This window comes from Myiozetetes cayanensis, unplaced genomic scaffold (assembly GCF_022539395.1).
Source record: "Myiozetetes cayanensis isolate MyiCay16 unplaced genomic scaffold, myiCay2020 scf7, whole genome shotgun sequence".
In the NCBI taxonomy this organism is placed as follows: Eukaryota; Metazoa; Chordata; class Aves; order Passeriformes; family Tyrannidae; genus Myiozetetes; species Myiozetetes cayanensis.
The window spans coordinates 30,004,055-30,030,818 of record NW_026087964.1 but is presented as its reverse complement, the minus strand read 5'-3'; the positions used below and the strand labels follow the sequence as shown (position 1 = coordinate 30,030,818).

Sequence of the window (26,764 nt, the reverse complement as noted above, 5' to 3'; positions counted from 1 at the left end):
TGCGCGCCCGCCCGCGCTTCCTCCCTCCGCTCACTGGCTCCCCGGCCGGTGACGTCACTCCTGGCCGGCCCGGGCGGTGCTGCCGAGGCGCCCATTGGCCGCTCGCGCTGCCCTTCCGACGCCACCCGGCGCTCGCTTCCTGGGGCGGGGCCGGCCCGCGCTGCCTCCCGTGACCCGCGGCCGCTCCCAGCTGGCGCTTCCCGGCTCTATCCCGGCTCTGTCCCGCCGCGCTGAGCGGCGTTCCGGGAAGGACGGACCCGGGACAACGGGGCGCCCCTGCGGTCGGCCTGAGCAGTCCTTCTGCCGCCGCTGTCCCGCCGGCCCGCGGGCCGCCGTGCCGGGCGCAGGATGACCCCGCCGACGCACTGGGACTTCCCGGTGGAGCTGTGCTGCCGGCCCATGGCGTTCGTCACGCTCACCGGCCTGGACGTGGTGTACAACGCCGTGCACCGCGCCGTGTGGGACGCCTTCTGCGCCAACCGCAGGGCCGACCGCGTCCCCATCTCCTTCAAAGTGCTGCCCGGCGACCACGAGTACCCCAAGTGCCGGACGAAGGTACCGAGCGCCCCCGCCCGCTGTCCCCGCGGCACGGCCCCGGGGAGGGCTGCGGGCTGGGCTGCAGGCGGCCGAGCACCGCGCCCGGCCGGACCTGCGCTGCCTCTGCCCCCGCTGCTGGAGCTTCGAGTCAGGGAAACCGTGAGGGTAAAGGGGAAGCCAAGGGTGTTGTGAGGGAGCGCTGTGGGTGCATAGGAGACCGGGGTGCCTTAGTTCGCGAGCCAGAAGCAGACAGCATGGTTTACTTTTTGAAGTACTTGCTGTTCTTCGACTCAGCGCTAAGGCATCTTGTAAAATTTGAGCTTTAATGAAACCTCAAGTTTAACTCTGGAGAAATTAGATACTTGGAATTAGTGTGTTCTGAAAAAAGCGTGAAACCTTTAGCTAAGTAAAACACAGCAGAAGGAATATCTCTGCTCTACTTTCTGCTTTGCCACGGCAAGTTAAGAAGCGATGTCAATGGGTTTAAGCCTCGGAAAACTACATAATTCCATGATACTGGTGAAGGCAAACAGTTTAAACTGGTGTGTCTCTCTGTTTGAGAGCCCTCTTTTAAACTGAGCCTAATGTTTCATGGTAGTATGTGAAACATGCTACATTCTGAACTTGACCCTTTCCTCCAGTCTACTTGAAATACTGTTGTTCTTTGCTGCTGATATCTCAGACATCAAGCCCTGATGCCAGGTATCAAAGGATATGTCCTAATAGAGAGAAAAGGCTCAAGGGAAGGAATGTTAAAGGAAACATGACAAACATATTCTCGAATGACAAGAATGTAGAGGCAATTCCTTTTCTCCTGCTGAAAATGTTTGTAAATGGATTTGGTAGCTTGCTTTAATATCCTCAATATTTTCAGAGAACATCCTATGAATGGTATATTCCAAAAGGAATCCTGAAGACTGGTTGGATGAACAAACACCTGAATCTGGTTCCAGCACTTGTGGTGGTATTCTATGAACTAGACTGGGATGAGCCACAATGGAAGGAAAAGCAACTGGAGTGTGCTACTCGAGTTGAAATTGTCAGGTAGACTTTTTTCACTTGGTTCATAATGTACTAAAAGCTAAAGTAAGTGTGAATTGCCGAATATAAAACATATATTTTTTCTTTTCTTAGGCACAAATTAAGGGGAACTTGAGCTTTGCTTTTTAATGTACAACTGACAATAAAAAAACTTTTTTTAGTGGTTTATTTGTAAAACTTAAGTAAAAACAGCCCCTGAAATTTTGCCTGCTAAACTCTGCACAATTATCCTGTCCCAAAAAAGGGAACACAGCATTCTGTGAATGTTGTATTTGGCTATTTCTCCTATGTAACATTCTTCCAGTGCTTCCATCTAGACTGAAATCTCTTTTTGTTGTGATTATTCAGAAATAAGAAGTGAAACCTTGACGCTGTGCTGTGTTGTCTTTTATTTTTAGGCAAAGTTTGCAGGGGAGAAATACGAAAGTCGCTGTGGTTTTGATTCAGAAAAAAACGCCGTTGCCTCCAGGTACTTGAACACTGTGCACAGTTGTGGAGTTGTCGTTTTTCAGAAGGCCCAAAGGACTGAGCTGACTGTTGTTTGTCACGTTATCTGCAGTTCTTCATCTAATGTCATCCACATGCATTAAGTGTGACTGCAGGAAAGTGTAAGGATAAAAAGCACTCAGCAGTTGACCCTAAACATTTGATACTTTTCTCCTTAAGTTCTTCCACTTAAATCCAAGTGATTTTTGGTATGCAGTATCAAAGATAGTTTACTAGCGTAATACACATGATGTGCCTTTTTGTAACCAAGTTGCATTTTAAACTTTGCTTAAGATCAAGAAAAGCAGTAAAAGCACTGAGAACTTAGAGGAAGGGTATTTGTTACCTATAAAGGTCTTTCAGTCTAACTCTGTTTCAATCAATAAAATTTTGGAGCCAGGTGGAGGTGTGAAATGTGATACACTTTAACCTTACATTAACCTTACATTCACCTTACATTCAACTGCTGCTTCAGCTGTAGCTGTATGCTTTTGAGTGTCTGGCAGACTGTTTTTTGGTTTTCGCTCTACCTGCTGTATGTGTTTGCCTTTTCTGGATGCTATGGTATTTCTCAAGACATAGAATATTTTTTTAGAATAATTTTGTGAGAGATGAAATGAAAAACATATGTCATACCTGTAGTTTTTTTACTAGAAACTGCTAGGAAGTTTCTGCAATGTGCTCTGCTGGATGAAGCACAAAGCATTCTGAAAGAAGTAAGAAAGAATGTGATCTTGGTTTAACTTTAGTAGATTTTCCCATGTCTTTTAGAGCTTTAGGTCTACCTAAGGTTCATAACTTGACTTTCAAGCTTTTAGAACTAGTTTGACATTGCAGCACCACATACCACTTACTTGTGCTTTCCTTGACTTCTCTAGGGGAAGATGTTATTGCATCAGAGAGGGCAGCGGCTTTATGTAATGCTTGTGACCTTTCTGGAAAATCACTTTTTGTACTTCCACACACTGATCATCTTGTTGGCTATATCATAAGGTAAGCACTGTTTTCCTCTGTTTGCTGATTGTGGGTAGGTTTACACAACACCAGGCCTGCTGGCAACAGCTGGTGTACACTTGTCTCAGATGGGGGAAGAGTTAGCAGAGCTCATGAAAAGGGCTTTGAACCAGACTAAAGGGGGAAAGGGTTAAAACCAGGTAAGCATGCCAGTGTACTGGTGTGCTAGTGAGGATCTTCATTCTACTGGCTCATTGGAAGTAGGGGATGGAAATCCATGTGGCAGGGAAGATACAAGGGTTACTGCTGTGTTAGAAACCCTGGAAGTGCCTGAGAATGGTCATGTAGGAATTAGAGCTTCTCCCCCGAAAAAGCCCAGCTGAAGTGCATCTAAACCACTGCACAGAGCGTAGGCAATAAACAGGAGGAAGCTGGAAGCTCTTGTACAGCTGGAAAACTATGATCTGGTTGCCATCATGGAAATATGGTGGGATGATTTGCACAAGTGAAGTATTGCAATAGATGACTATAAACTCTTCAAAAGGGAAAGACAAGGAAGGAGGGGCAGTGGGGTAGCCCTGTATCTTAGGGAGTGTTTTGATTGGGAGTGTTTCGATTGTCTAGAGCTTAATGATGGTGATGATAGGGTTGAATGTTTATGGGAAAGAATCAGGGGGAAGGCCAACAAGGCAGGTATCCTGCTGGGAGTCTCTTATAGACCACCAAACCAGGATGAAGATGCAGATGAGATATTCTGTAAACAACTGAGAGAAGCCTCATAATTATTAGCCCTTGTTCTCACAGGAGACTTGAGCTTACCAGATATCTGCTGGAAATACAACACAGCAGAGAGGAAAGAGCCTAGGAGGTTCCTAGAGTGTGTGGAAGAGAACTTCCTGACACAGCTGGTCAGTAAGCCAGTAGGGAAAGTGCCTACTGGATCTGCTCTTTGTGAACAGAGAAGGACTTGTGGGTGATGTGATGGTTGGAGGCTGTCTTGGACACAGCAATCATGGAATGATAGAGTTTTAGATTCTTGGAGAAGTAAGGAAGGGGTGTCAATGTCCTGCTACTTTGGATTTCTAGGGCGCAGAGTTTGTTCAGTTTAGGAGACTGGTTGACAGAGTCCCTTGGGAGGGAGTCCAGGAAGGCTGGACATTCTTCAAGCAGGAAATATTAAAGGTGCAGCAGCAGGCTGTCCCCTGTACTGAAAGACGATACAGTGAGGAAGAAGACTGTTCTGGCCTAACAGAGAGCTTTGACTGGAACCTGGGGAAAAAAAGGAGAGTTTATGTCCTTTGAAAGAAGGGGCAGGCAACTCAGGAGAGGACTACAAGGATTTCATGAGGTTATATAGGGAAAAAAGAAGGGCCAAAGCCCAAATAAAACTTAATCTGGCCACTGCCGTAAAACAAGACAAAAAACCAATAAAGTGTTTCTATAAATACATTAGCAACAAAAAGAGGGCTAAGGAGAATCTCCACCCTTATTGCATGTGGGGCAAAACATAGTAACAAAAGAAGAGGAAAAGGTAGAGGTACTTAATGCCTCCTTTGCCTCAGTCTTTAATAACGAGACCGGTTGTCCTCAAGGTACCCAGCCCCCTGAATTGGAAGACAGAGACGGGGAGCAGAATGAAGCCCCCATAATCCAAGGGGAAATGGTCAGTGGCCTGCTACACCACTGAGACATGCACAAATCTGTGGGACCAGATGAGATCCACCCAGGGGTACTGAGGGAGCTGGCAGAAGTGCTCAGTGAGCCACTTTCAGTCATTTACCAGCAGCCCTGGTCAACCAGGGAGGTCCCGGTTGACTGGACGTTGCCCACTGTGGTGCCCTGGGGGACTGGAAAGAGGATCCGGGGAACTTACAAACCTGTCAACCTGACCTCGATGCTATGGAAAGTTTTGGAGCAGATCATCTTGAGTGCTGTCAGAACTAGGGGATCAGGCCCAGCCAGACAGGTCCTGCTTGAACAACCTGATCTCCTTCTGTGACCAGGTGACCTGCTTAGTGGTTGAGGGAGAAGTTGTGGGTATTGTCTGCCTGGACTGCAATAAAACCTTTGACACTGCCTCCCACAGCATTCTCCTGGAGAAACTAAAAGCCCATATTCTTGGACAGGTGCACTCACCACTGGGCTAAGAACTGGCTGGGTGGCCAGACCCAGGGAGTGTTGGTGAATGGTGCCACATCCAACGGGCAGCTGGTCATGAGTGGTGTTCCCCAAGGGCTCAGTATTGGGGCCTGATGAATTCCACACCACTTTGTGAATTTCAGTAATGGCAGTCAGAGATGTTGCTTTTAAAGAAATATTATTAAATATCCCAAGGTGTTCCCTTCCTCAAGAGAGATAGAGGCAAAGTGGACTTTTCTACTTCTGCAGTGGTTTTGGCCCTGCTGGTTCTAAATGATTTTCCCTACAAATGTGTTGTTGTTAAGTTTAACTCTTGGCAGGTGTTTGTTTCTCCTCTACCCCCCTTCCTGGCTGTGCAGCTCTCTCTTTCTGTTAATGCTAAGTGGCATCTATCTGTTTGCAAATATTATGTCTTTGTCATTTTATAAATTTCTTGTGCGTTCTGTTTTAATATTTACAGGGAACACGACATCAAATAAATTAGGAAGACTTTTCAAAAACAGATTAGGGAAAGGTAGACAGACTTGTGTAGATCTAAAAGGAAAGGCTCAAACTAAGACAAATTATGGCTTAGTAAAATTAGTTTTAATTTTCTAATATATGCTCAGGGACAGAAGGAGTCATGGTCTGAGAGGCTAATTCTTCTCTCACCTTTGTATTTATATATAAACGGTCTAATTCTCAACATAAATTAATGCTGGTAGTATATCCACACTGCTCACAAACTGCCACTGGAATTCATCAAAACAGGGTAACCATTACTTCTAGCTTTTCATATTTTACTCAGTGCTAAAGTGGGAATGTTTACTGTGTGTTAACTAGTGTAAACCTTTGCAAACTGCATCTAGTTGCATTTTGAGATTTATTATGAGATTTGCAACAGTCTCCAAGTTGATAGACAAAAAAACCCCAACAACTGTTTGTGCATATAATCATGTCAGAAGGTTTGGTATAAATCCTTTAATTTTGATATTTTTAATTGAGATTTCACAGTAATAAAAGATTCCGTTTTTTTTTTTTTTACCCTCAGACTGGCTAATGTTCTCTTATATGGCTGCAGTATAATACTAGAACAAGTATACTAGGTTAACTTTATTTGTCTTGTCTCCCCGTTGTGACTGAATTCATAGTTAACAATTGCTGTCTAGTGGTCTGTCCCACTGTTTTCTTCCCCATTCTCTCAGCTGCATGGCAGGCAGAACACAAGTTGTGATCTGCCTTAGTCGAGGTCTGCAGTGATCCCTTCTTGGCCAAATCACAGAACTGGTACTTCAGCCTTTAGTTCCTGCATGTTTCAGTGCTATTGCAAGTATTCCTCTCCTGGATTCTAGTCTTGTTCTAGTTGATTTTTAGGCTAATCGTACAGCATATGGTTTTTAGATCATCCTCAGCCTCATACTGCATTTGGTGTTCTTTGTCTTTCTTTTCTTCACCTGTAACTTGCCTTGGGCTATTTATCTTGCAAACACAAATCCCACTGTTACCTCTGCCAATTACCAGGTAGCTGTTGACATTTAGACAGAATAATGAAACCTAGTCTGTGCCCTCATAATTTTGTTTACTGGTATTTTTTCCTTTCCACTTCTCCCCTCTCAGTCCAGCAAATAAGATCTTGACTTGTTCAGACATTTTCTGGGAGCCTCAGCAAGGTTTGCTTGCTTTTATTTAGGGGCATCTCTCCACTTTCTATTGCCTTGCAAAATCAGAACAGCTTACCCTTGGACTTTCTTAAATTAAATACCAGAAACTGTTGTATGAGAAGTCAGTATATAAAGCTCTCAAACTTGCTTGTTCTACTTCTTGCTATCCGTATGTGAAGGGTTTTTTCTGCAGACTCTTATCTGTGTTGTAACTTAAAGAAGAGTTTAGTAATACCTCCAGCTACTTTGCCAACACTGAAATAAGCAGGACTAAAAGTAACTTATTTGGAAGAACTTCAAAATTTCTTTGTATGTGGGAGAAACTTTGTGAAACTTTTGAGCAACTTTGTTGCAGGTTGGAAAATGCTTTCTATGAGCATGCACAGACTTACTACTACACAGAAATACGAAGAGTTAAATCTCACAAGGAGTTCTTGAACAAAACCACTCATCAGGTAATTTTACCCTGTCTTTGAAGCACTGTGAAAAATTATATTGCATGTTAAAACATGAAAATAAGGGTTGTTTATTGCTTAAATGTTTTTATTGCCCCCTTCCAACTTGAGATATCCTCTCTCAGTACAGAAAGTAAATTAGGTTTTATTTTCTGCAATTTGAGCTTTTATTTTGATTGGTTTTGTTCTTACATTTGTCTTCCTCACATCTGCCTTAGAAGAGCTGCAGCCCAAAAATCAAGCTCTCAGATTAAAAAAAGAAAAACTTCTTAATTATCTCTATTGGCTTAACCTATTTAAGTGTAATATCTTAACAAGTTGTGGGATGTGCTTTCCTTAGACATTTTGTACTCAAAGTTGCACTTGATTTGGCTTTTTAACTTTTGCTTTTCAAATCCACTCAGACACACGATGTTCTGTTGAGATTACCAGCTTCCCTCTCTTGAAATCTGGAATCTAAGTGATGAGTTTCAAACCACAATCAGCTCTGTTGTAGAGACTTTGGGGTGTTACAAAGCCTCTCCCTTGTTCTGGGGTAAAAGGCTTTGGATAGATTGAATCTGTTGAAAGATCCCTGCTGCGTCATGGTGGCAGAGAGAACTATTGGGAAACAGCTACATAGTCAGTTTTTCAAGTCTAGTTCTATATGATGTAAATTTCTGAAGTTACCACCTGTATCTGCTTTGTAGGTAACAGGTATGTTGGAATGTTTGTGAATGATGTGAACTGTTTGTGTTTTGCAGCTTTTATTTGTTAGACACCAGTTCAAAATAGCGTTCTTCAGTGAGCTGAAACAGGATACACAGAATGCTCTCAAGTAAGACTCATGTACTTTTCCCTGGCCCTCTAAGCCATAGACTGTGATAAATATTTTCCTGAACGCAAAATTATTTAAACACACATGTAAGGGGCAAGTCCTTCACTGGGAATAACACTCTGATTGAAAGACTATTTTTTGCTGTTGGGAATCCTGGTCTTAAATTTTATTATCTTGTATGATTTAACTCTAATTAAAGTATTCGTGCTTAGGAATTACAGAACTGCATATAATCTTGTGCATGAATTGAGGGCTCATGAAACAAACATGCTGGAAATCAAGACCATGGCAGGATTTATAAATTACAAGGTAACAACTGTACTTCTAATCTTTGACAGCCTTTACTTAAAAAGGAACTCAATGCATCTTTAATGTGTAAAAAGTTGATTTGATATTGCTTTTACAGAGATGGATTAGAGAGAGTGGAATACCAGTTACACTCAGACTTGCAGAGACTTCTGAATTCCATATGAAAGAAAGATCCTTAGCTGAAGTTTGGCATTATTTTGTAGGATTTGAGTTCATTTGATATGCAGTTATCTGAAAGACTGGACACTTTAACTCTCCCTCTGTGCAGGGAGAATGAACACAAGGGCTGCTTGAAAAACTTAGGCCAATATAGTTCACTTACTGATTGTTAGGAGGAAGAAAGCAACTACTTAAGAATCAGACCATATTTCTGTTGTGTTTTAGAGGGTTTTAGGTAAAACAAAACTATCCCACCATTTACAACAATCCTGGAGTTGGATTCTATCAAATTCCATTTGCACACTGCAATCTTCAAAGATAATGATATTTGTAGTGGCTCTGCAGTTCTGTGTTACGTTTGGCAGTGAGTTATGCACTCTTCCATTGCTGTCCTGGGGAGAAGGGGAAGAAAAGTAGCATTAGATGAAATAGAAGACCATATGGTTTTAGGTGTAGTGCATTATGGTTTACATCTAGTTTTCTCCCTGTGTTTTTTATGCAATTTTTGCTCTCCAGAAATATGTAAAATTAGTTTGGGGTGGTTTTGAGTGCTAATTCTCAGCAGCCTAACACGGTGGTTTTTCCTCTTATTTTGATGTTTTCTAGATCTGTCGCCTTTGTTTTCAGCATAATACTCCGCTGGATGCAATTGCACAGTTCAGGAAGCATATTGACCTATGCAAGAAAAAAATAGGAAGTGCAGAACTGGCTTTTGAGCATGCTGCTTGGATGTCTAAACAGTATGTTTTTGCTTAGTAGTGTTTCTGGCTTAGTTTTATATAACCTTATGAAGTTCACTGTTTTACTTGTCTAGACAAGATACAAATTTTGAGTAATTTATCTAAGATAAAGATACATTTGAACATATAAACTGTACCCTGTTGTTCTGTTTTGCACTGATTATTGACCAGTTTTCTCTTTGAATGAACAGAGTATGACACAAATGCAGCCATAGAATTTAGATGCAAACGTTTAGAGAAATGTAATCTGCCTTAACACTAACCAGAACTTTTATAACTCTAGGGTACCTTTGGGTTCAAATTGCTATTCTGTACATAATATTGGTTACAAATTTTTTTTTAACAGGTTTCAGGCTTTTGGTGACTTGTTTGACGAAGCGATTAAGCTGGGACTGACAGCAATTCAAACTCAGAATCCAGGTTTCTATTACCAGCAGGCAGCCTACTATGCCCAGGAACGGAAACAACTAGCAAGTATGCTTTGTAACCATGATGTAAGTTGGGAGGGGAGAAAATGCTTTGCAAGTAACCAGATGGTAAATTAGCTAATATTGTAATCTTAAATGGAAGTGGAACAATCTTTAATGTGCATAAATGAAATCCAGAGAAGGGATGTCTGTGTTCTGATGCTTACCAACGTTACATGTATTTGTTTTGTATGGGAGAAGTTACTCCAGAGAAAATGTATTAGTATTTATTTTATTACAAATAATTCTGGCATGTTCCTAATTTTTTTTTAAAATATACTTTCTACATCTCTGGATACTTGAAAACTTACTGGTTTGTTTTTCCAGTATATTTTTCTATATGTGCACTGTATCTGTTGACTTATGGGAAGCCAAGAAACAAGAGCATTAGTATTAGTACATGGGGGAGGATATTGTTTTAGGATTTTTCTGATGCTTACCTGGCAGAAAATGAAACATGAACCCTTTTTCATTACTGTATTTGCTGAATTTACAGTCCTCTGTGATGTATCCCAATCCGGATCCTCTGGAAACGCAAACTGGAGTACTTGACTTCTATGGGCAAAGACCATGGCGACAAGGAATATTGAGTATGTTTCTGTGTCTTGTATCCATGGAGTTTGGACAAACTTTTTTAGCTGGTGATCCTGCCAGCTAACTTAGTGGTCATCAGCATGTAATCCCTTTTCCACCGAGATAGATGCAGGGCTGAGACCTCACTCTCTTGTCAGTTGGTTGTACGACTTGAACAGGTGTCAGTTGGCAGCACAGGAAGTGTGCTTGACCTCTATAACCATCAGGAAAAGGAACCTCAGGTTTATGCAGGATCAGGCCTTCAGCAAAGTTGCATAGGCCGTATTGAAGCTCTGCTGCTGCTTTGTTTCTGTTGCTGCCCAAGCTACTTGTAATCACTGCGCTGCAGGAATCCCGACTGCAGTGAAACGTGATCCTGGGAAGAGAAGTTGGAGAACTGGATACAGCAAAAGTAATGATGTCTGTGAAAGTGATTGTTATAAGTTCATCCTGCCATCCATACTGTGTCTTGTCAACTGCAGACAGGAGCTCAGGACTTACGTTTTTTTTTCTCTGAAAAAGTTTTTTGGATTTTGAAATGGATTGAGAGTATGCAACGACTAGATTTTTGTCTAAGAAAGGAATTTGTGATTTTCTTGTTAAGGAGGATGTTTTTCTCAGAATTTCTGACTCTGCAATGTAACAGCTTTGAGCTGTATATGAGTATACATGCAGTTCTGAGATCTTCATCGTTGTCTGTGGTTTTACTTCCCTTCTCCCTTTCTATTTGATCTCCTGTATTCTCTGCATATACCTTGGGCTTTACTGCTTTATCACTATGCTCTCTTTAAGACTTTATTCCATTTACTGTAAATACAGTACTGTCTAACCTCTTTTATCTTGCAGTCCTACTGTTTTAAAATTATTTAGAATCTACTTCTGAGGTTAAACGGTTTAAGATTAAGAGAAACCTTACTTGTTAATATACTAAAGTTGTGGGGTTTTTGTTCCAGCAAGGGTTTATAGTCTTTTAAAACCCTATGCATTTCATGTGATGGCAAGCTCTGTGCTACAGAAACATAAGCTTGTATCCTTATTTGAGATCAGATTGGAAAAAGGCTACAAATTTGCCTTAACATACACACTTTAAATGTTAATAGGTGCAGTATAAAGACTAGGTGGATTTACTGTAACTTGCTAATTTTAGGTAGCTTCAGATAACTTCTTTTAAACAAGGGGAAAGATACTTATTTTCTAGAATTTCCCTTCTAGAGAGATATAACTGTCTGTGAGGTAAAAGAATGTGCGACTGTTTGAGTCGAAGCTTGCATTGCATATTGCTCACAGCATAAATAGTTCCCTTTGAGTCTGAACAGAATTCCAGTTTCATAGATTTTTTTCATTGTCTTATGCAGGCTTTGATCTTTCTGATCCTGAAAAGGAGAAGATGGGGATTTTATCTTTACAGTTAAAAGAGAAAAACGTCCTTCACTCGGTAAGTTTTATTCTACAGAAAAAAAAAATCTGTTTTTAGCACAATGCTAATTTTTGCATATATAATGATATCAGTAATGGTTTTGTCTGATAGGAGCTAATAATCACTCTGTTGAGTAACGCTGTCGCGCAGTTCAAGAAATACAAATGTCCAAGAATGAAAAGTCATTTGAGTGAGTATAGATAGTCAGATGTGTTTTTTAAATATATTTTGCAAAGGCTTTCAATATTGATCTGGAACTTTTTTTTTTTTTTCTTAATCAGTGGTTCAAATGGGAGAAGAATATTACTATGCTAAAGATTATGCCAAGGCTTTGAAGTGAGTATCATTTATGATTGCTTCTTGTACATGCTATATTCTTGCCAAGACCCCATGTCATATTGCTGTGAAATAATGTTGGCAGCTTGAATAAGATGCTCCTTGTGCCTGGATCTCATCGAGGCACAAGCTGTTGAGTCTACAAACTCCACTTTTATTAAAGAAAGCAAAACAGATACGATGAGTCAGTTATTAGAGCAGAAAAACTTCTTGCTCTGAGCTCTTGTGGGAGTCTGTCTCTTGTTTGAAGACAGACAAATATTTACTGTTGTTAGTAATTGACTGGAATTTAAAGGGAGGAGACGATAGGCTTGGATAAGCAGAACAATTTTTATCAAGCTTGATTGTTCTATGAAGAAGCACTTTTCTTTTGTTAGGTAGATTTTTCTGAAGTAGGCAGAAATTCTTGTCTTAAACAGTTGAGCAGAGTTTAAAAAAAATCTCTTTTCTGGTTTCCTAGTAATAACAAACATTGGCCAGTATTAGGAACCTATTAAGGTGTGTGGTTTTGCTTCATAAAGATTGATGCATGTGTTGTAGATCTTCAAAACCCTTCAAGGGAGCAGGGGATAGGAGGGGTAGGAAAGAAAGCTTCTTGGCTTAAGGAACGTTACAACTCTTCATTTTGGAAGGGGACTTTACTGCAGGGCTTTCAGTTGTTTTTCTTAATACTTACTCTGCATATTCAACAGTAAGGCATATTTTTAATGCAATACTGGACTAAGACACTTCTGTCCAGTTGCTGTTTTGCTAGTTATTTATGTGAAGATGGGTGAGTTTTCTTCTTGTTCTTTTTCATGCTGTTTTCAATAAATCATTGCCACATATAAACAGTAGACTTGACTTCAACATTTGTATTAGTGAAGATGAATTTTGTATTAATGATACCAAACAAAGGCAAGCTTCTAAAAACTGTTGGTGAGTATAATTTGTTTTCTCTCAATTTCACTGTGTTGCAGGCTGTTGGATTATGTCATGTGTGAGTATCGCAGCGAAGGATGGTGGACCCTTCTCACTTCCATACTGACGACAGCACTCAAATGTTCATATCTGATGGCCCAGCTAAAAGATTATATAACATACTCTTTAGAGCTACTGGGTAGAGGTAGGTATTCTTTTAAGAAATCCACTCAGCCTATACAGAAAAATTCAAGTACACGTATTTTGAAGTATGACAAATCACTATCAGATACAGTGCTTACAGTACTTCACATCATTTGACTACAAAATAGCTGTGTACCTGTGCTGAATTTCTACTACCTTCTGTGGTATGCTGGAATTTGAGTTTTCTTGCTCTTCTGTTATAAAATTCATTGCATTCATATAGACTGTGTCAGGGATATCTGAGGCACAGAGCTTTGTTTGAGACAGTTGAAATAATGTAACAGGAACTTCCTGAGCTTTGGGATGGGAAAAACATTTTTCCTAGTAACAAAGCTAACATGATTTTTTGGGACTTTAAAATCCCAAATATGCTCCTCTTAGACCTTTCACTAGAACTACTCTGCTGATGAAATATGCATGTGGTATGTTTTAAGAAAAAAATGTGACACAGGGTGGCTGCAGAGTAACAATGCACTCTGGTCCGTGTAATGTCTCTTACTTGACGTCGCAGAAATAATCCTTTTGGGCCCTAAACTGCTAATACTACTTTTAGGATAGGTGTGGCTAAAATGTGTTTGCATCTCCTTTTAGCTAGCCAGGCCACTCTGCTTTGTATTCAAGAATAGCAAACAATGCAAACCCACCTTTCTTCGAGAGAAGAATGTGTATTTTAAATAGTCCTTTTTTCTTTCTGTTACCTTCTGTAGTTGTTTTTTCTACTATTACCTGAACTTGCCTCTTTGCCTTTTCTATGCTTTCTTCTGTTTTTAAATGTAAAAACCAGGAAGGCATAAGCATTATTCTTCTGGGATTTTGCTCCAACAAATTACAAAATACTTGTCTAACCAAAAAGACTTTATGTGGTTCCAGTGAAAGTAAGAGGAAACATTTAAAATAGGAAAAGTTCTGAAAAGTGAATGAATCCTTCATTACTGGTAGATGCGTGTTAGAATTTTTTCCCCAGAATGTGTTATTTGAAAGATGCAATCTAAAAGAAAGGTTTCTTTTTAAGTTAAAAAAAAAAAAAAAGTAGGAACACTTGCTTCTGTCTTGTAACCTTTGTTTTGTTCTGTTTATTAGCATCTACTCTTAAAGAAGATCAGAAATCTCGAATAGAAAAGAATCTGATAAAAGTTCTAATGGTAAGTGGCAGAACTCCTATTTACCCTTTCAGATAATTCTAAGAGTGGTCAGTGTCTGGTAGCCTTCTTTTGCTGTTGTTTGTAATCTTTTACCTGTGTTTAGAATGAAAGCCCTGATCCTGAACCTGATTGTGACGCTGCTGCTGTGAAAGCATCACAAAAACTGTGGGCTGACCGTGTTTCCTTGGCAGGCAGTAATATTTTTACAATAGAAGTCCAAGATTTTATACCATTTGGTAAGTAAGCAAATTAATGCCAAACTATAAATTTTGATGTAGTTATATCTTGAAAATAACTAATTGGAAAAAAATAATATGAAGTGTATCTTAAAGTGAGAAAAAACGTTCCAGCATTGCTATGTTTGTCTAAATCAGCAGGATGAGAAATAATGAGAGAATTTAGTGATCTGTTAGCCCTGATATGAATTACTAAAGAAGAATTTCTGCTTTTTGGAAGACTTCTGCCACTCTGGTGTGCTTTGAAGCAGGATTCTGAGGAAAGAGGGCAAAATGTGTGCAAAGTAATACTCCCCATACAAAGGGGGAATGAGTGACTGTTACAAACAAATTTCATGCAAGCATACAGGACTATCTATTTTCTGCTGGGCATCTGCGTCTCTTCTCCTCTGCAAAGGTTTTGGCCAAAGTGGCTTTCTGTGACAGTGTTAGGAGCCAAATTTGTCCCACTTAAAAATCAAAGTTGTAGGAGTATACACAGAAAAATCCTTTCCACAATTATTTCAAGAGTGTGCTTCTGGAATTTAATGTTGTAGTTCATATTTAACACCTACTTCTTGTTTCTTTTTTTTTTTAATTCCAGTCCAGTGCAAAGCAAAATTTCTTGCTCCTAGTTTTCATGTTGATGTTCCTGTACAGTTTGATGTATACTTGAGAGCTGATTGTCCTCATCCTATCAGGTTTTCTAAGCTTTGCATCAGTTTCAATAATCAGGTAACTATGTTCTTCATATCTCTGAGCTAGTGATGGAAGCTTATAATAAGAATGGAATAATATCTATTAGTGGTTTTTAACATAAAAGATTAAAAGCTTTTTTGCAAAAATTATGTTAATACTTAAGCTGAAAGATGCTGTCGTGATTTCTTTTCCATTTTCTATCACTTTTGACAAGTATATTGATACTGGGATAAAGTTCCAAAATGCAGTTTGATTAGTTCATCTATCATATCTTTTCATTTTCTGTGAAGCTCTCTGTAGTTTCAGAAGGATCATTTTGGTGTCTTAGTTCTTGTAATGCATGAAGTTGCATTAATATAATGGATATCTTGCGTCAAAGAATTGCACTGTAATTACTTGCTAAGTCTAACTTTGATAATGTGAAAAGTAGGAAGAACCCATATAGTTTGATTGAGTTACACAGAGCCTTAATATTTGCCATAGTGCCATTACTCTCTAGAGGTGTCTTCAGTCTGAATTTATCGCCTTTTTTCCCCTCTCCCTCGCTGTAGGATTACAACCAGTACTGTGTAGTAGAAGAAGCCTATCAAAAAAGCGATATTCTAGAACAGTCATCACAAGGAACAATGTGCTTAGTGCCTGGCAAAACGAGAAAGTTCTCCTTCAAATTTGTTGCAAAAACTGAAGATGTAGGAAAGAAGATTGAGGTTTGTCAACTTGTGTTGCAGCTCTCTTACTGTTACATGCGATGAACTCAGACTACAGTGTGCCTCTGATCTGGCACCAGTTAAGTCACTGCTGCTCCAAATGTTTGAATTCTTGAAACTGAGTATCGAAACCGAGAGTAAAACTCTTGACAATGCCAAAACAAAACAAAAATTACAAAACCTTAAGTATTGCTCCAAGATTTTGGGGTGTTTTAAGTTGTTTGTTTTTGGTTTTGTTTTTTTTTTAGATATGTGCAATACATTTAAAAAAAAACCAAACAAAAACAGAACATGAGAGGTGGTGTAGCACTATGGGGGGTAGGAAATTGCAGCCTACTACACTGCACACACATGAGCAGGGATACTTTTCCCACCACTGTTTCATTAAGTGAAATCCTGGGGTGGTGAGGTGCTCAGTCTGCAAATCTTCCAGAAGCTTTTTGATGATACATGTGCTTATTGTGCCAATATATGTTGAAAAACTATATTCTTACAGTAGGCAATCAGAGGATGAAGTTACCAATACATGTTTAAATTTGTGTCTATCAGATCACTTCTGTGGATTTGATCCTGGGAAGTGAATCTGGCCGATGTGTGATTCTGAACTGGCGAGGAGGAGGGGGAGATGCTGCCTCCTCTCAGGAGGCATTGCAGGCAGCACGTTCTTTCAAGAGAAGACCTAAGCTTCCAGACAATGAAGTGCACTGGGACAGTTTGACTATTCAGGCAAACACTATGTGAGTAAAAACTTGAGAATATATATATAAATAACTGTGAGTCTCCTGTGAAGTCCTGATCACGCTGTTTAAGAAGATATAAAAGACCTGTTTGGACTTCTTCAATGCAAGCTTTTTAATATGTCTTTGCTTAGCTGGGAATAAGGTAGATACTATCCAATTCTTCAGGATTCTTGAGGCTCCAGATAGCTGGGAGCACAGAAGAAGCTTTCAATGATCTCTGAGTCTACCGAGAACACTTTAATTCTCCCCTTCACCTAACTTTGCTAGGCAGATTTTTCCTAAATTTTTATGCCAACTGGGAGGTGTTATTGCTCTCTTATGAAAGCCATCACACAAAGAATCCCTTAAAAAATGCATTATATATCCCTAAAAAAAAGCTCTTACTAGTAATATAAATAACTTAATTTGATTGCAGTTGGTGTGAGTGCTTTTTTCTTTTTTGACCATTAATGCTTATTACTGGTGTTCCAAAGTGTTTTTATTGGGTTTTTTTGCATCATGTTGCTTTTCAGGAGTCTCACATCTCTTAATTTAATAGGCCACCAGTTGCCAGAACTCTCTTAAACATTAGGCTGGTTTAGTCTCCTTTAAACTAGACTTAAAATGTGTTATTTAAGCAACATACAATAACTGAGCCTCTTCTCTTAAAGGATCATTTCTAGAGTCCCGAACATTTCTGTTCAGCTCCGTCATGAACCTCCTGCCCTGACTAATGAAATGTATTGTTTGATTGTGACAGTCCAGTCACATGAGGAAACAGTGGCCAAAGATGTTAAGCTTACAGCAGGTTTAAAGCCAGGTATTTGTGGTTATTTTCTTTTAATCCAGCAGTCTCATAATTGACTCCTTGTTCTTGATGCAATGCAGGGAAATATGGTAAATGGCTTTCTGGCAGTAATTAAGAGCCAAAGCAAAATAAAAGTTGGGAATGATGAAATACCAGTGGTAACAGAGCTAACAGACTCACTCAGTTATGATTATTTTAACCATGGCTTGTCTGTGGTGTTTATATGGGTATTTTCAGAACATAAGGTTTTACCAGCTTGAAAGAAAACATGGAAGCTTTTGTATTCCTTTCTAGCTTTTTATTTAATTTGCTCACAACTTTTTCTTTTCCCCAAAGAGATATCTTTTTCTTGCTGAAATGAAAGCATTAGGCAACACTAGATAAATGTTTTCCTTGTGAGTTTTGTCCTACACCCACTCTGTGCTTTTTTTCCCCTGCTCTGGGCTATGTGATTTGGTTTTAAACAGCTTCAAATCTGGGGAACAATGGAGAACCGAGGCAATATTTCTTTGAATGAAAAGTTCAAAATGCGAATACTGTATGTGTAAGCCCTAGTTAGCTGTATGTAGATATTGCTGATAGTTTTCAATGTGTCAAGTCCAAATGTTACTCTCGGTACTCCTGTTAGTAGCAATTATCCTAAAAGGCAAAAATATTTTTGAGCCACTAGCATATAGGATGCCATGTGTTCTGTGTATTCTGAAACAGAACCACATATCCTATGCAGTTGTATGGTTCATTAAAGTCAGTGGAGTGTTCTCAGAACTTGTTTAATTGGATGTTTGGGCTTGGCTCCTGAAGCAGCGTTTAATAGATGGTCTTTGTTTTTCTTGGTTTTTTCCCTTTAACATGTGATATGCAAGGTCATTGTGGGCTTGGTGGTTGCATTAAAAGAACAATTGAAATGTGACGTTTCATTTATAGGGAAGGTGATGTATTTTCCACAGTTGCAACTCTGGCAAGATGTGGCTTGTTTTGCTTTGAAAATTATCCCACATAATTGCAGTAGTGCCATTATTCTAGATAAGCTCTGACCAAAGAATGGTGTCATTTAACATCTATACATTTGTTTTTATGTATTGTCAATACCAATTTGGAAGAACACTTTTAAAAATACGTGAAATCATTAAATCATGCTCTTGAAACCAAAAGAATCACAGAACAGTGAAATTTCATTTTTACTTATAGAGTAATTATAGAGTATCAAGAAAACTTGGATCACATAATCATGTTGTGTTACATATATGGTGGGGTATGATTTCTGATTTTTGAGGTACTTTTTCCCTGGCCTAAATAGCTGAAACAAACTTGCGGGGATGTGAACCCTTCAAGTTAAAAAACTTAAGGTGGTGTCAAATCTAGCCTCTGCTGGTACTCTTGAAAGATTCCCTCAACTAAATGAACAATGTTAATTCCTTATGCATTGCTTTTTTGAGATTAATATTGTATTATTTTTAGTTATTGTTTTCATGCTTTAGTGATGTAAGCCTGTGTGGATATGAAGACAGTTTTTAATCCTAGGGCAAGATGCTAACCTGACTCAGAAAACTCAGGTGACTCTTCATGGAACAGATGCATGTGATGACTCTTTTCCTGCACTGCTTCCTGATATCCCTGTAGGAGACTTGCAACCAGGGGAAAAGGTGAAGGCTTAAAACTTGAATACTTCTGTATCACACTTAAGAAAATAGGAACCAACTAATAAACTCTTGTAGAAGGACTGAAGTTTACTTTCAGATGTATGAACTGATAAATTAAATACTTATACCTACTGTTTATGTGTAGTTTAGTATTCCTTTAACTAGATTCCCTTTTGGACTAAATTTAGGAATAAGGTGTGTTCTGGGATTGATGATACATCAGGGAGATAAGAAATGAGTCTAATCTCAACTGTTAATTAAATGCACTGCCTAATGGACAGTAGGCAATAGTCAGCAAGTGTGATTCAGCGTGGTAAAGGATCAAATACACAGAGTTTGCACCAAACTGAAGCTGTGACCAGTAAATTAGAAGTGGGATATATCACATATTACACAGTTATGCTTCTTTCCTTGACTGTTAAGTAACAGATGAGCATCAGTAGCAAAGCAGCTGGAGCTGTGCTGCTCTGATTAAAACTCACTGCATAATAAAGATCGAAGGAGATTTCTTATGGTCAAAATAATACCCATTCTACTATTGCCCTCTTGGACCAAGTAAGAAGATTAATACATTTTGAACAGCTCTAGGCCTAATTAATGTAATTTAGGTATGGCTTGACTCACAGAGTCTCCTTTATTTTGCAGCTGGAAAAACCAATATACATTCGTTGTGGAACTGTTGGTGCCAGAATGTTTCTGTTTTACATTTCTTACTTAATCAACACTGTTGTCGAGGGGAAAGAAATCCTGTGCAAGTGTCACCGGGTAGGTTCTAAAGATGCACCATTTGCTGGAGATACATTCATGAAATGCAAGAAATATTCTAAAAGCTGTAATTTCAAGTGTCTTAGAAACTTTCTTGTAGATAGAAAAAATGCTAAATCAGCATTTGATATAATCAGCATATAAATCAGCATAATGGTAGCCCTTTCTAGGGTGAGCCATTCCATAACTATAAGCAGAAGTTTTCTGTATTTATTCTTAAAATATCTTTAAAGATATATTTTTCTCTGGGGAGAACTTGGTTAAAATGATGATTAAAAGTAATTTTGCATTAGTAATCTTTGTCATTAACAGCCAGGTCTGAAACTCTTCTTTCTACCCCTTTTGTTACCTCTACAGGATGAAACCGTAACTATAGACACAGTATTTCCCTTTGATGTTGCTGTCAAATTTGTTTCCACAAAGGTACGTGTTTGAAAAGTTGTTGATGTTTTGGAATCACACCACTTTGGGTAGTTGCACCCTGTTTGGTCAGAAATAGTCAGAGCTTGTGTCTGTCTTTGACAGTTGGAGCACTTGGACAAAGTATTTGCAGATATACCATTTTTACTGATGACGGACATCCTGAGTGCCTCTCCTTGGCCTCTCACTATTGTAACTAGCCAGCTACAGCTGTCAGCTTCCATGACCCCGGTAGATCAACTGGAATCTTATGTGGAGAATGGTAAGTTTTTCTTAAGAGTATGCTCTCTATCAAGAGGATACTTTTTGCATAAATTGGGAGTAATAAAAGGGGACATTTTAAATGTTTGTTTATCAAACTGTGAATAAAAGAAAGCTACTTAATACTCTGGTTGCTTGCCAGAACGCAACTTGAACAGCAGTATGCTTCAAAATGTAGTTCTGCTTCACTAGATCAAGTATATAGACTTGAATGATGGATAGTAAACAAAATTCTAAATACAACAGATGTAAGGGAAAGCACTTGAAAGTACTACTGAAATGCAAATTCTTAGATATCCATATGAAAAGATATTCAGTGTTTCCAGTTTTTATGGGCTATGTATACTTTCTGGAATGTGAACACTTTACCACGTGATAGAGGCAACATCCAAAGACCAGTGATCAATGTTCATGATTGCAGTCACAAAACTGAAAAACGTGAAGCTAAAAGGGTAGATTATAAAGAACAATTAGTAGTAAGCATCTTTTTTTTTTTTTAATATTTCCACAATTTACTGACTTACGGTAAATTACTTACATTTAAATTACTTACATTTAAAAAAAAATATCTTGCAGCTTTTACCCATTAAAACTGCAGTATGTTAAAGTTAAATAAATGGATTACTTAACAATAGAGCCAATCCAAAATCTTCCAACAAAACATTCTTTGCATTTGCAGGGTCAGAGATGTGAAAATATTCTGTCAAAACTTCAGATCAAGTGAGGTAGTCTGGGTGGCTGCCTGATTGTGGGGCAACTGTCCACCCATGCAATAAAGGACTTGCAATACTCTAGTTCCTCTGTATATTTGAGGGTAGCCTGGCAAAAAGCAATTATTTCCCACGTCCTTTACTCTTCAAACTATGATATTTCATCTTCAGCTCTGGCACCTTGTGCTTCATGGCTTGATTGGTTGCTTCTAAAGAGCAAAGTGCCAGGACATATGAACCCCACAGGCACCAACCATAGCTGTCCATCTCTTGGTTGGTTTTTGAGTTTTTTTGAAAGATTAATGATTAATTTTGAAAGACTAAAACCTATTTTGTTAGTACTTTTTAAAAATCACTCTCTAAATGAAAAGGTACTTTTTTTTTTAGTTCATTTGATTGGGGAAAAAAAAAAAAAAGAAAGAAAAATCTACTGGCTTTGAGTTTTCTTGTGTTCCTTCTGCTCCCCACCTCTCATCCATTTGGGTGGGAGAGGGGATGTATCCATGTTCATCAGCCAAGCATCAGAGACATCCTATGCTGATATCTTGGAATTTGCTGTAGGAGAAGCGTAGAACTTGAATTGGCGTTATTTTGCTTTTTGTGTGTGTTTATGAACTCTAAATTTCAAATGACTCATTCTGTGTGTACATAAAAGACCTCATAATGCTGATCAGAAAGTAAACTGTCATATGCTTGCTTATGTCACTCTCTCATGTGTTGAAATCCTTTGCAATCTATTGAATTTATACATTATGTAAGTATAGTTTACAGAGCACTTCAAAGGCCTTTCTGGCTGAATGCTCCTGTCATACTGGAGTTTTAGATTTGGTGGCTTCTGCAAAAATTATGCTTTGATTTTAAACAAAATCTTGCTGATAGTTGTTTTACAGACAGGTGAGAGTGCCAGTGAGTGCTTCTGCCTTCGCTGTCCTCCAGTTACTAACACTACTGGAGTGCCAACTGGGTGTTATGTAATTTCCTGGAGGAGGTAAGCATCTCTTGGCCCTGATGGGGAGAGGAAATAAGCTAATTTGTTCTTAGGGATGATAGTGAGTTGTTGGTTTTTGCAAGGTGGAAAAGGGGGGGTGGTGGGAAGAGCAAAAGAGCAAAAAAAAAAAAAGTTTTGGACCTTACTAATTACTGCTTAGTTAGTTAGACCTTTGATAAATCCATATTTTATGTAAGAAATAAATATAGGATTATGGTTTTAGCATTACAAAGAAGAAAGTTTCATGGAAGATCTTAGATCAATTACAAAGCTATTTTGTCACCACCTACTCCTTGTCTTCTCCAGTCATGAAATACTTGTGTATTTCTGTTTTTTCTTTCCACCACTGAAACTCCTAATTTATTTGAAGCTACTAAAATATTAATTTAGTCACATAATGATGTTCTTTTGGTGTACTTACTTGATACTTTATGCTATATAATATTCAGCATGGTCTGCATTTGACTTTTTCCTGCAGAAGTTCACCTGTGGAAAGTGTACCTGTTGTTAGCACAGTCATCACTCTACCACATGTGATTGTAGAGAGCATTCCCCTCCATGTTAATGCAGGTAATGTTAATTTGGCAACATATATGTCCCACTTAAAACTTTTAGGACTGCCAAAATTTTTTACAGGACCCAGAGCTTGCATTGACTGTAGCAAAAGGCAGAAAACTGGTGCTGGATATTGTGGGGCTAGTGAAATAAACCATATCATCACTTAGGTGATGCCTCAAGCCTTACCCTTCTTTTCCCCCTAGAAGGGAAGAGCAGGAAGCTAGTTACATGAATGTTTCCTCCTAAAAGCTGCCAATGGATTGACCTGTATTACATGGCAGCACAGAGGCTGGACTTACCTATGCTGATGCTGCCTTCCCAGTAGGTTTCTCTAGATGCCTATGGCAACAGTTGTTCTATCCACACATACCTTGGCTGCATCCCAGGAAAGAAACAGCCTAGAGAGTTGAAGAAACTTGTGGGCAGGTGAACTGTTTGTCTTCTAGCATTTCACCTGCACAAGAACAGAGGGGGACTGAAATGCTCGCTGAACACACATAATTCTGATGCTTTCCTTGCTTTGGCTTCATTTTTACTGAGGTTCTTCCACCATCCGATCGTGTTATATTTTAAAGAAGCTTCCTGACAGTATCTGATTAGATTTTTGGTAAGCTGAAAATACCCAGCAGCAGCCAAAGTGACTTCCTAGTTACTATTCTTGGGCAGCGTTAGCAGTTAGGAGGTTTGTAACTAGATGTTGAAGAAGTGTTACTGGAAAATTGTAATGAAGTTGTGTTCTGTTCTTTAACCTGTTTCTAAAAAAACTTGCCAGAAATGCTTTAGATGCCTAGTTATTGTATCTTTTCTTCAAACTTTTCATTGCTTTTTGCGATAGACTTTTTTTTTTAATGGAACTCGAAATGCACTTGGTATTTGAGATTCCTTACTTTCTTTCCAAAGATCTGCCATCATTCGGTCGAGTCCGAGAATCCTTACCTGTCAGGTATCACCTGCGAAATAAAACCAACCTAGTCCAGGATGTGGAGGTGTCCGTGGAACCCAGTGATGCCTTCATGTTCTCTGGCCTTAAACAGGTACAAAACTGTCACATCTACTGATCCTGCTGGCTTATCTGGTAGTGAAGAATAAATTGATTAGACTTCAGCTGATGTGCAGAGAGGACAAACTCATTGTTTTTTAGGTGCTTTAAGTACGGTAAATTCTGTCTGGAAGAATACAGGGATGCAGACTCCCTTTGAAAAAAGGCTGAATGGAAGCCTGACTAGGAGCTGTTAGTCATGTTGTTTATGGGTAATGTGGAGTTTCAGTATAGAAGCAATAGTTTAAATTAAAATAGGCAATTATTTGCATTCTGTCCAGCATCAGAAAGTAACGATTGCATAAGTAGACAGTAACCAGGGGACTGCTTTTGGATGCAGAACACCCATGTTTGTGGCTTTTTTTTCTTTTTTTTTTTTTTAAGATCCGATTAAGAATCCTTCCTGGCACGCAGCAGGAAATGTTATATAACTTCTATCCTCTGATGGCTGGATATCAGCAGTTACCTTCTCTTCACGTTAACTTGATACGATTCCCAAACTTCACTAATCAGTTGCTCAGACGATTCATCCCGACACACATTTTTGTAAAGGTAAGGCTGTGGGAAGTGACTTGTGTTTAAAGGCTCTCCTTGGGGCTCCTCAGGTTTTGGGGACAACCATTCGAGCTCTGTTCAGGCTGTTTCTAGGCAGACTAAAACAGCCACCTTGTAACAGAATTACTTGCTTTGAAAAATCTTGTGTTGTGCCCTGATGTTGTCAACCAAAATCTTGAGGAAATCTGTTTCAGTGCAATACATATTCAGTCACCACCAGGTGAATGAGCTGAATGTGCTTGTCCTGTCCCTGTTGTTTTGTTCCATTTCTTGCTCTGTTAAATGTTTGAGCAACCCATATGACTAGGTTCAGAGACACTGCAGCATCCCACACCTCCCTAAATAACTTCTAAAAACGCATTCTGTCATTGAATCATTCAGTCTAGATTTTTTCGTAAGTGATACAACTCTGAAGACAGTTCAGGCATGCCATGAAAAATAGATCATGGTTGTCTTTTGACTTTTTAAGAATCATTTAAATCCAGTTGCCTAAAACAATGGTTCTTCATTCCACTGCTGCTGTCTCCAGAATATTTGGTTCACTTTTTATTCAGACTCTTAACAATGAAGGAGACTGAAGAGTTTGTATGATTTGAGATGGACTTGTCCAGACATCTTTAATCATGTTTCTAGGAAACAGGCCTGGCATTCTTTCAATTTTGTTTTAACCAAAACAGATAGGCAGAACTTACTTTTTGCATATGCTGCCCATCAGTAGCTCTTCCAGATTGGTTGTCAAGGGGTCCACCTAAGTAAATAGAAAAGGCATTTACCCTCAAAAGTGTGGTGTTCAGAACACTCCTGTGGACTCTCAGGCTTCAGAATTTTTTGATTTTGCTTTGAAGTTGTCAAGACCTCAGAAAACCTTATTGTAAGGATGCCTTTTCTTCTTTAAAACTTCCTCCTTGCTCTCTCCCATCTCTAGTGATGTTGCTTAAAATTCCTCCAAGAAACTGTCACTCTCATTCCCATTTTAGGCGTTGATAATTTTCAGCTTTCTGTACTGCAGTAAAGCTCAGAACTCTGATCAGCTGGGCCCTGTGCTAAGCTGTACAGATGTGTATGGAGAAGGCATTTAACAGGGCAGTTAAGGAGCTAAGGCCTTTACCAAGTACTCACGGGGCCAAACTGAAATTTCAGCGGGATGTCCTCTGTGTTTGTGCTGCTATTTGAAATGTTTAGAAGTAAGGATAAGCTTAATGCTACAGTTGTGTACCACAGCTACATTGATAACACAGTGTATTGCACTAGTTTGCTGGTAGCCTTAGCCTTTTCTGGTTGTTGTTGTTTGTTTATGTTTTGGGTTTTTTGGGTTTTTTTGTGGAGGGGGTAGTTTGGGTGGGTTAGGTTTTTTTAATTCTCTGTCTTTATTTTCTTAAAGCCTCAAGGTCGTCAAGCAGATGATAATTCGATTGCAGCTGCATAACTCTGAGACCTGTACCTCTGCACTTAAAGAAAATGGGATGTTGCACAGAATATGTAAAGCTTACTTTGGAAACATGGCTTTGATCAAACCATAAGAATTAAATTTTATTTTAAAATTATAACTCTTAGCAGAACTAATGTGTAAAAAAAAAAAAAAAAGGCTAGTATTTCACAGACTTTCTTTAAGGAATAAACATATGGGGAAATTTTGGTGCTTTATTTAACAGGAATATTCTTTTGAAGTTAATTTTGAATGTCAAGCCCTTAAAAGCATTATTGAGGCATATTAAATGTCTTGAGTATTTAAGTGAAGAAATGCTAATTCATGTGACCAAAACTGAAAGATGTTTTCATGGTTAACAGTACGTTTAAGTGCAAAGTTTGTACTTACTGTTAGAGATATAAAACAATTAAAATGATCATTCTTTACAGAAGTTTGCCCTGTGCCACTAATCTTGAGAGCAGAACAGGCTGTGCAGTAGCACCGTGAACTACAAATGTTTACATCATACTGTTGGAATTGAGCAACTTACTCATCCCTTAAAACTGTATCTCTAAAAAGCCACTATTTCTCCTGGGTAAGCCATACATCAGAATTGGAATTCAGCAGCTGGTCTAATGGACAGAGGGATTTGTTCTTAACCGTTGGGCTATCCAACCTGAAGCCGATATGGTTTGCGATTATTTTTACACACACAGCTTCCAGATGAAAGATGTGTCTTTGTAGTCTCCCTGCTGTGTGAATTTAAAAACCAGACATCCTACTGTTGTACAGCTCCTGATGAACTGGTGTTGAAAATACAGTAAATTATGTATATATAAAAAGTTGCATTGTGAAAACTTGCGTTGTTTAACTTTCTAAATAATTACACTTTGATTGCTTGGGAAATACCTTATTTATTGTCAAAGTGAAGTTCTAATAAACAGCTTATGACAGAG

General features: G+C 39.0%; 1 protein-coding gene across 1 annotated transcript; it reads left to right on the top strand.

Annotated features, from left to right (window-relative positions):
• Window positions 1-213: 213 nt before the first annotated feature.
• Window positions 214-26,764, top strand: TRAPPC11 (trafficking protein particle complex subunit 11). The gene is made up of 29 exons (XM_050338627.1): window positions 214-555; window positions 1,412-1,581; window positions 1,977-2,047; window positions 2,943-3,057; window positions 7,153-7,252; window positions 7,996-8,069; window positions 8,282-8,378; window positions 9,144-9,277; window positions 9,624-9,771; window positions 10,241-10,334; window positions 11,673-11,752; window positions 11,846-11,924; window positions 12,016-12,070; window positions 13,030-13,175; window positions 14,255-14,316; window positions 14,420-14,552; window positions 15,136-15,266; window positions 15,782-15,937; window positions 16,487-16,674; window positions 17,328-17,476; window positions 18,986-19,107; window positions 19,750-19,869; window positions 20,227-20,292; window positions 20,395-20,551; window positions 22,140-22,248; window positions 22,727-22,818; window positions 23,707-23,840; window positions 24,230-24,397; window positions 25,782-26,764. The coding sequence occupies exons 1-29, from the start codon at window positions 349-351 to the stop codon at window positions 25,824-25,826; spliced, it is 3,402 nt and encodes a 1,133-aa protein (XP_050194584.1). The 5' UTR covers window positions 214-348; the 3' UTR covers window positions 25,827-26,764.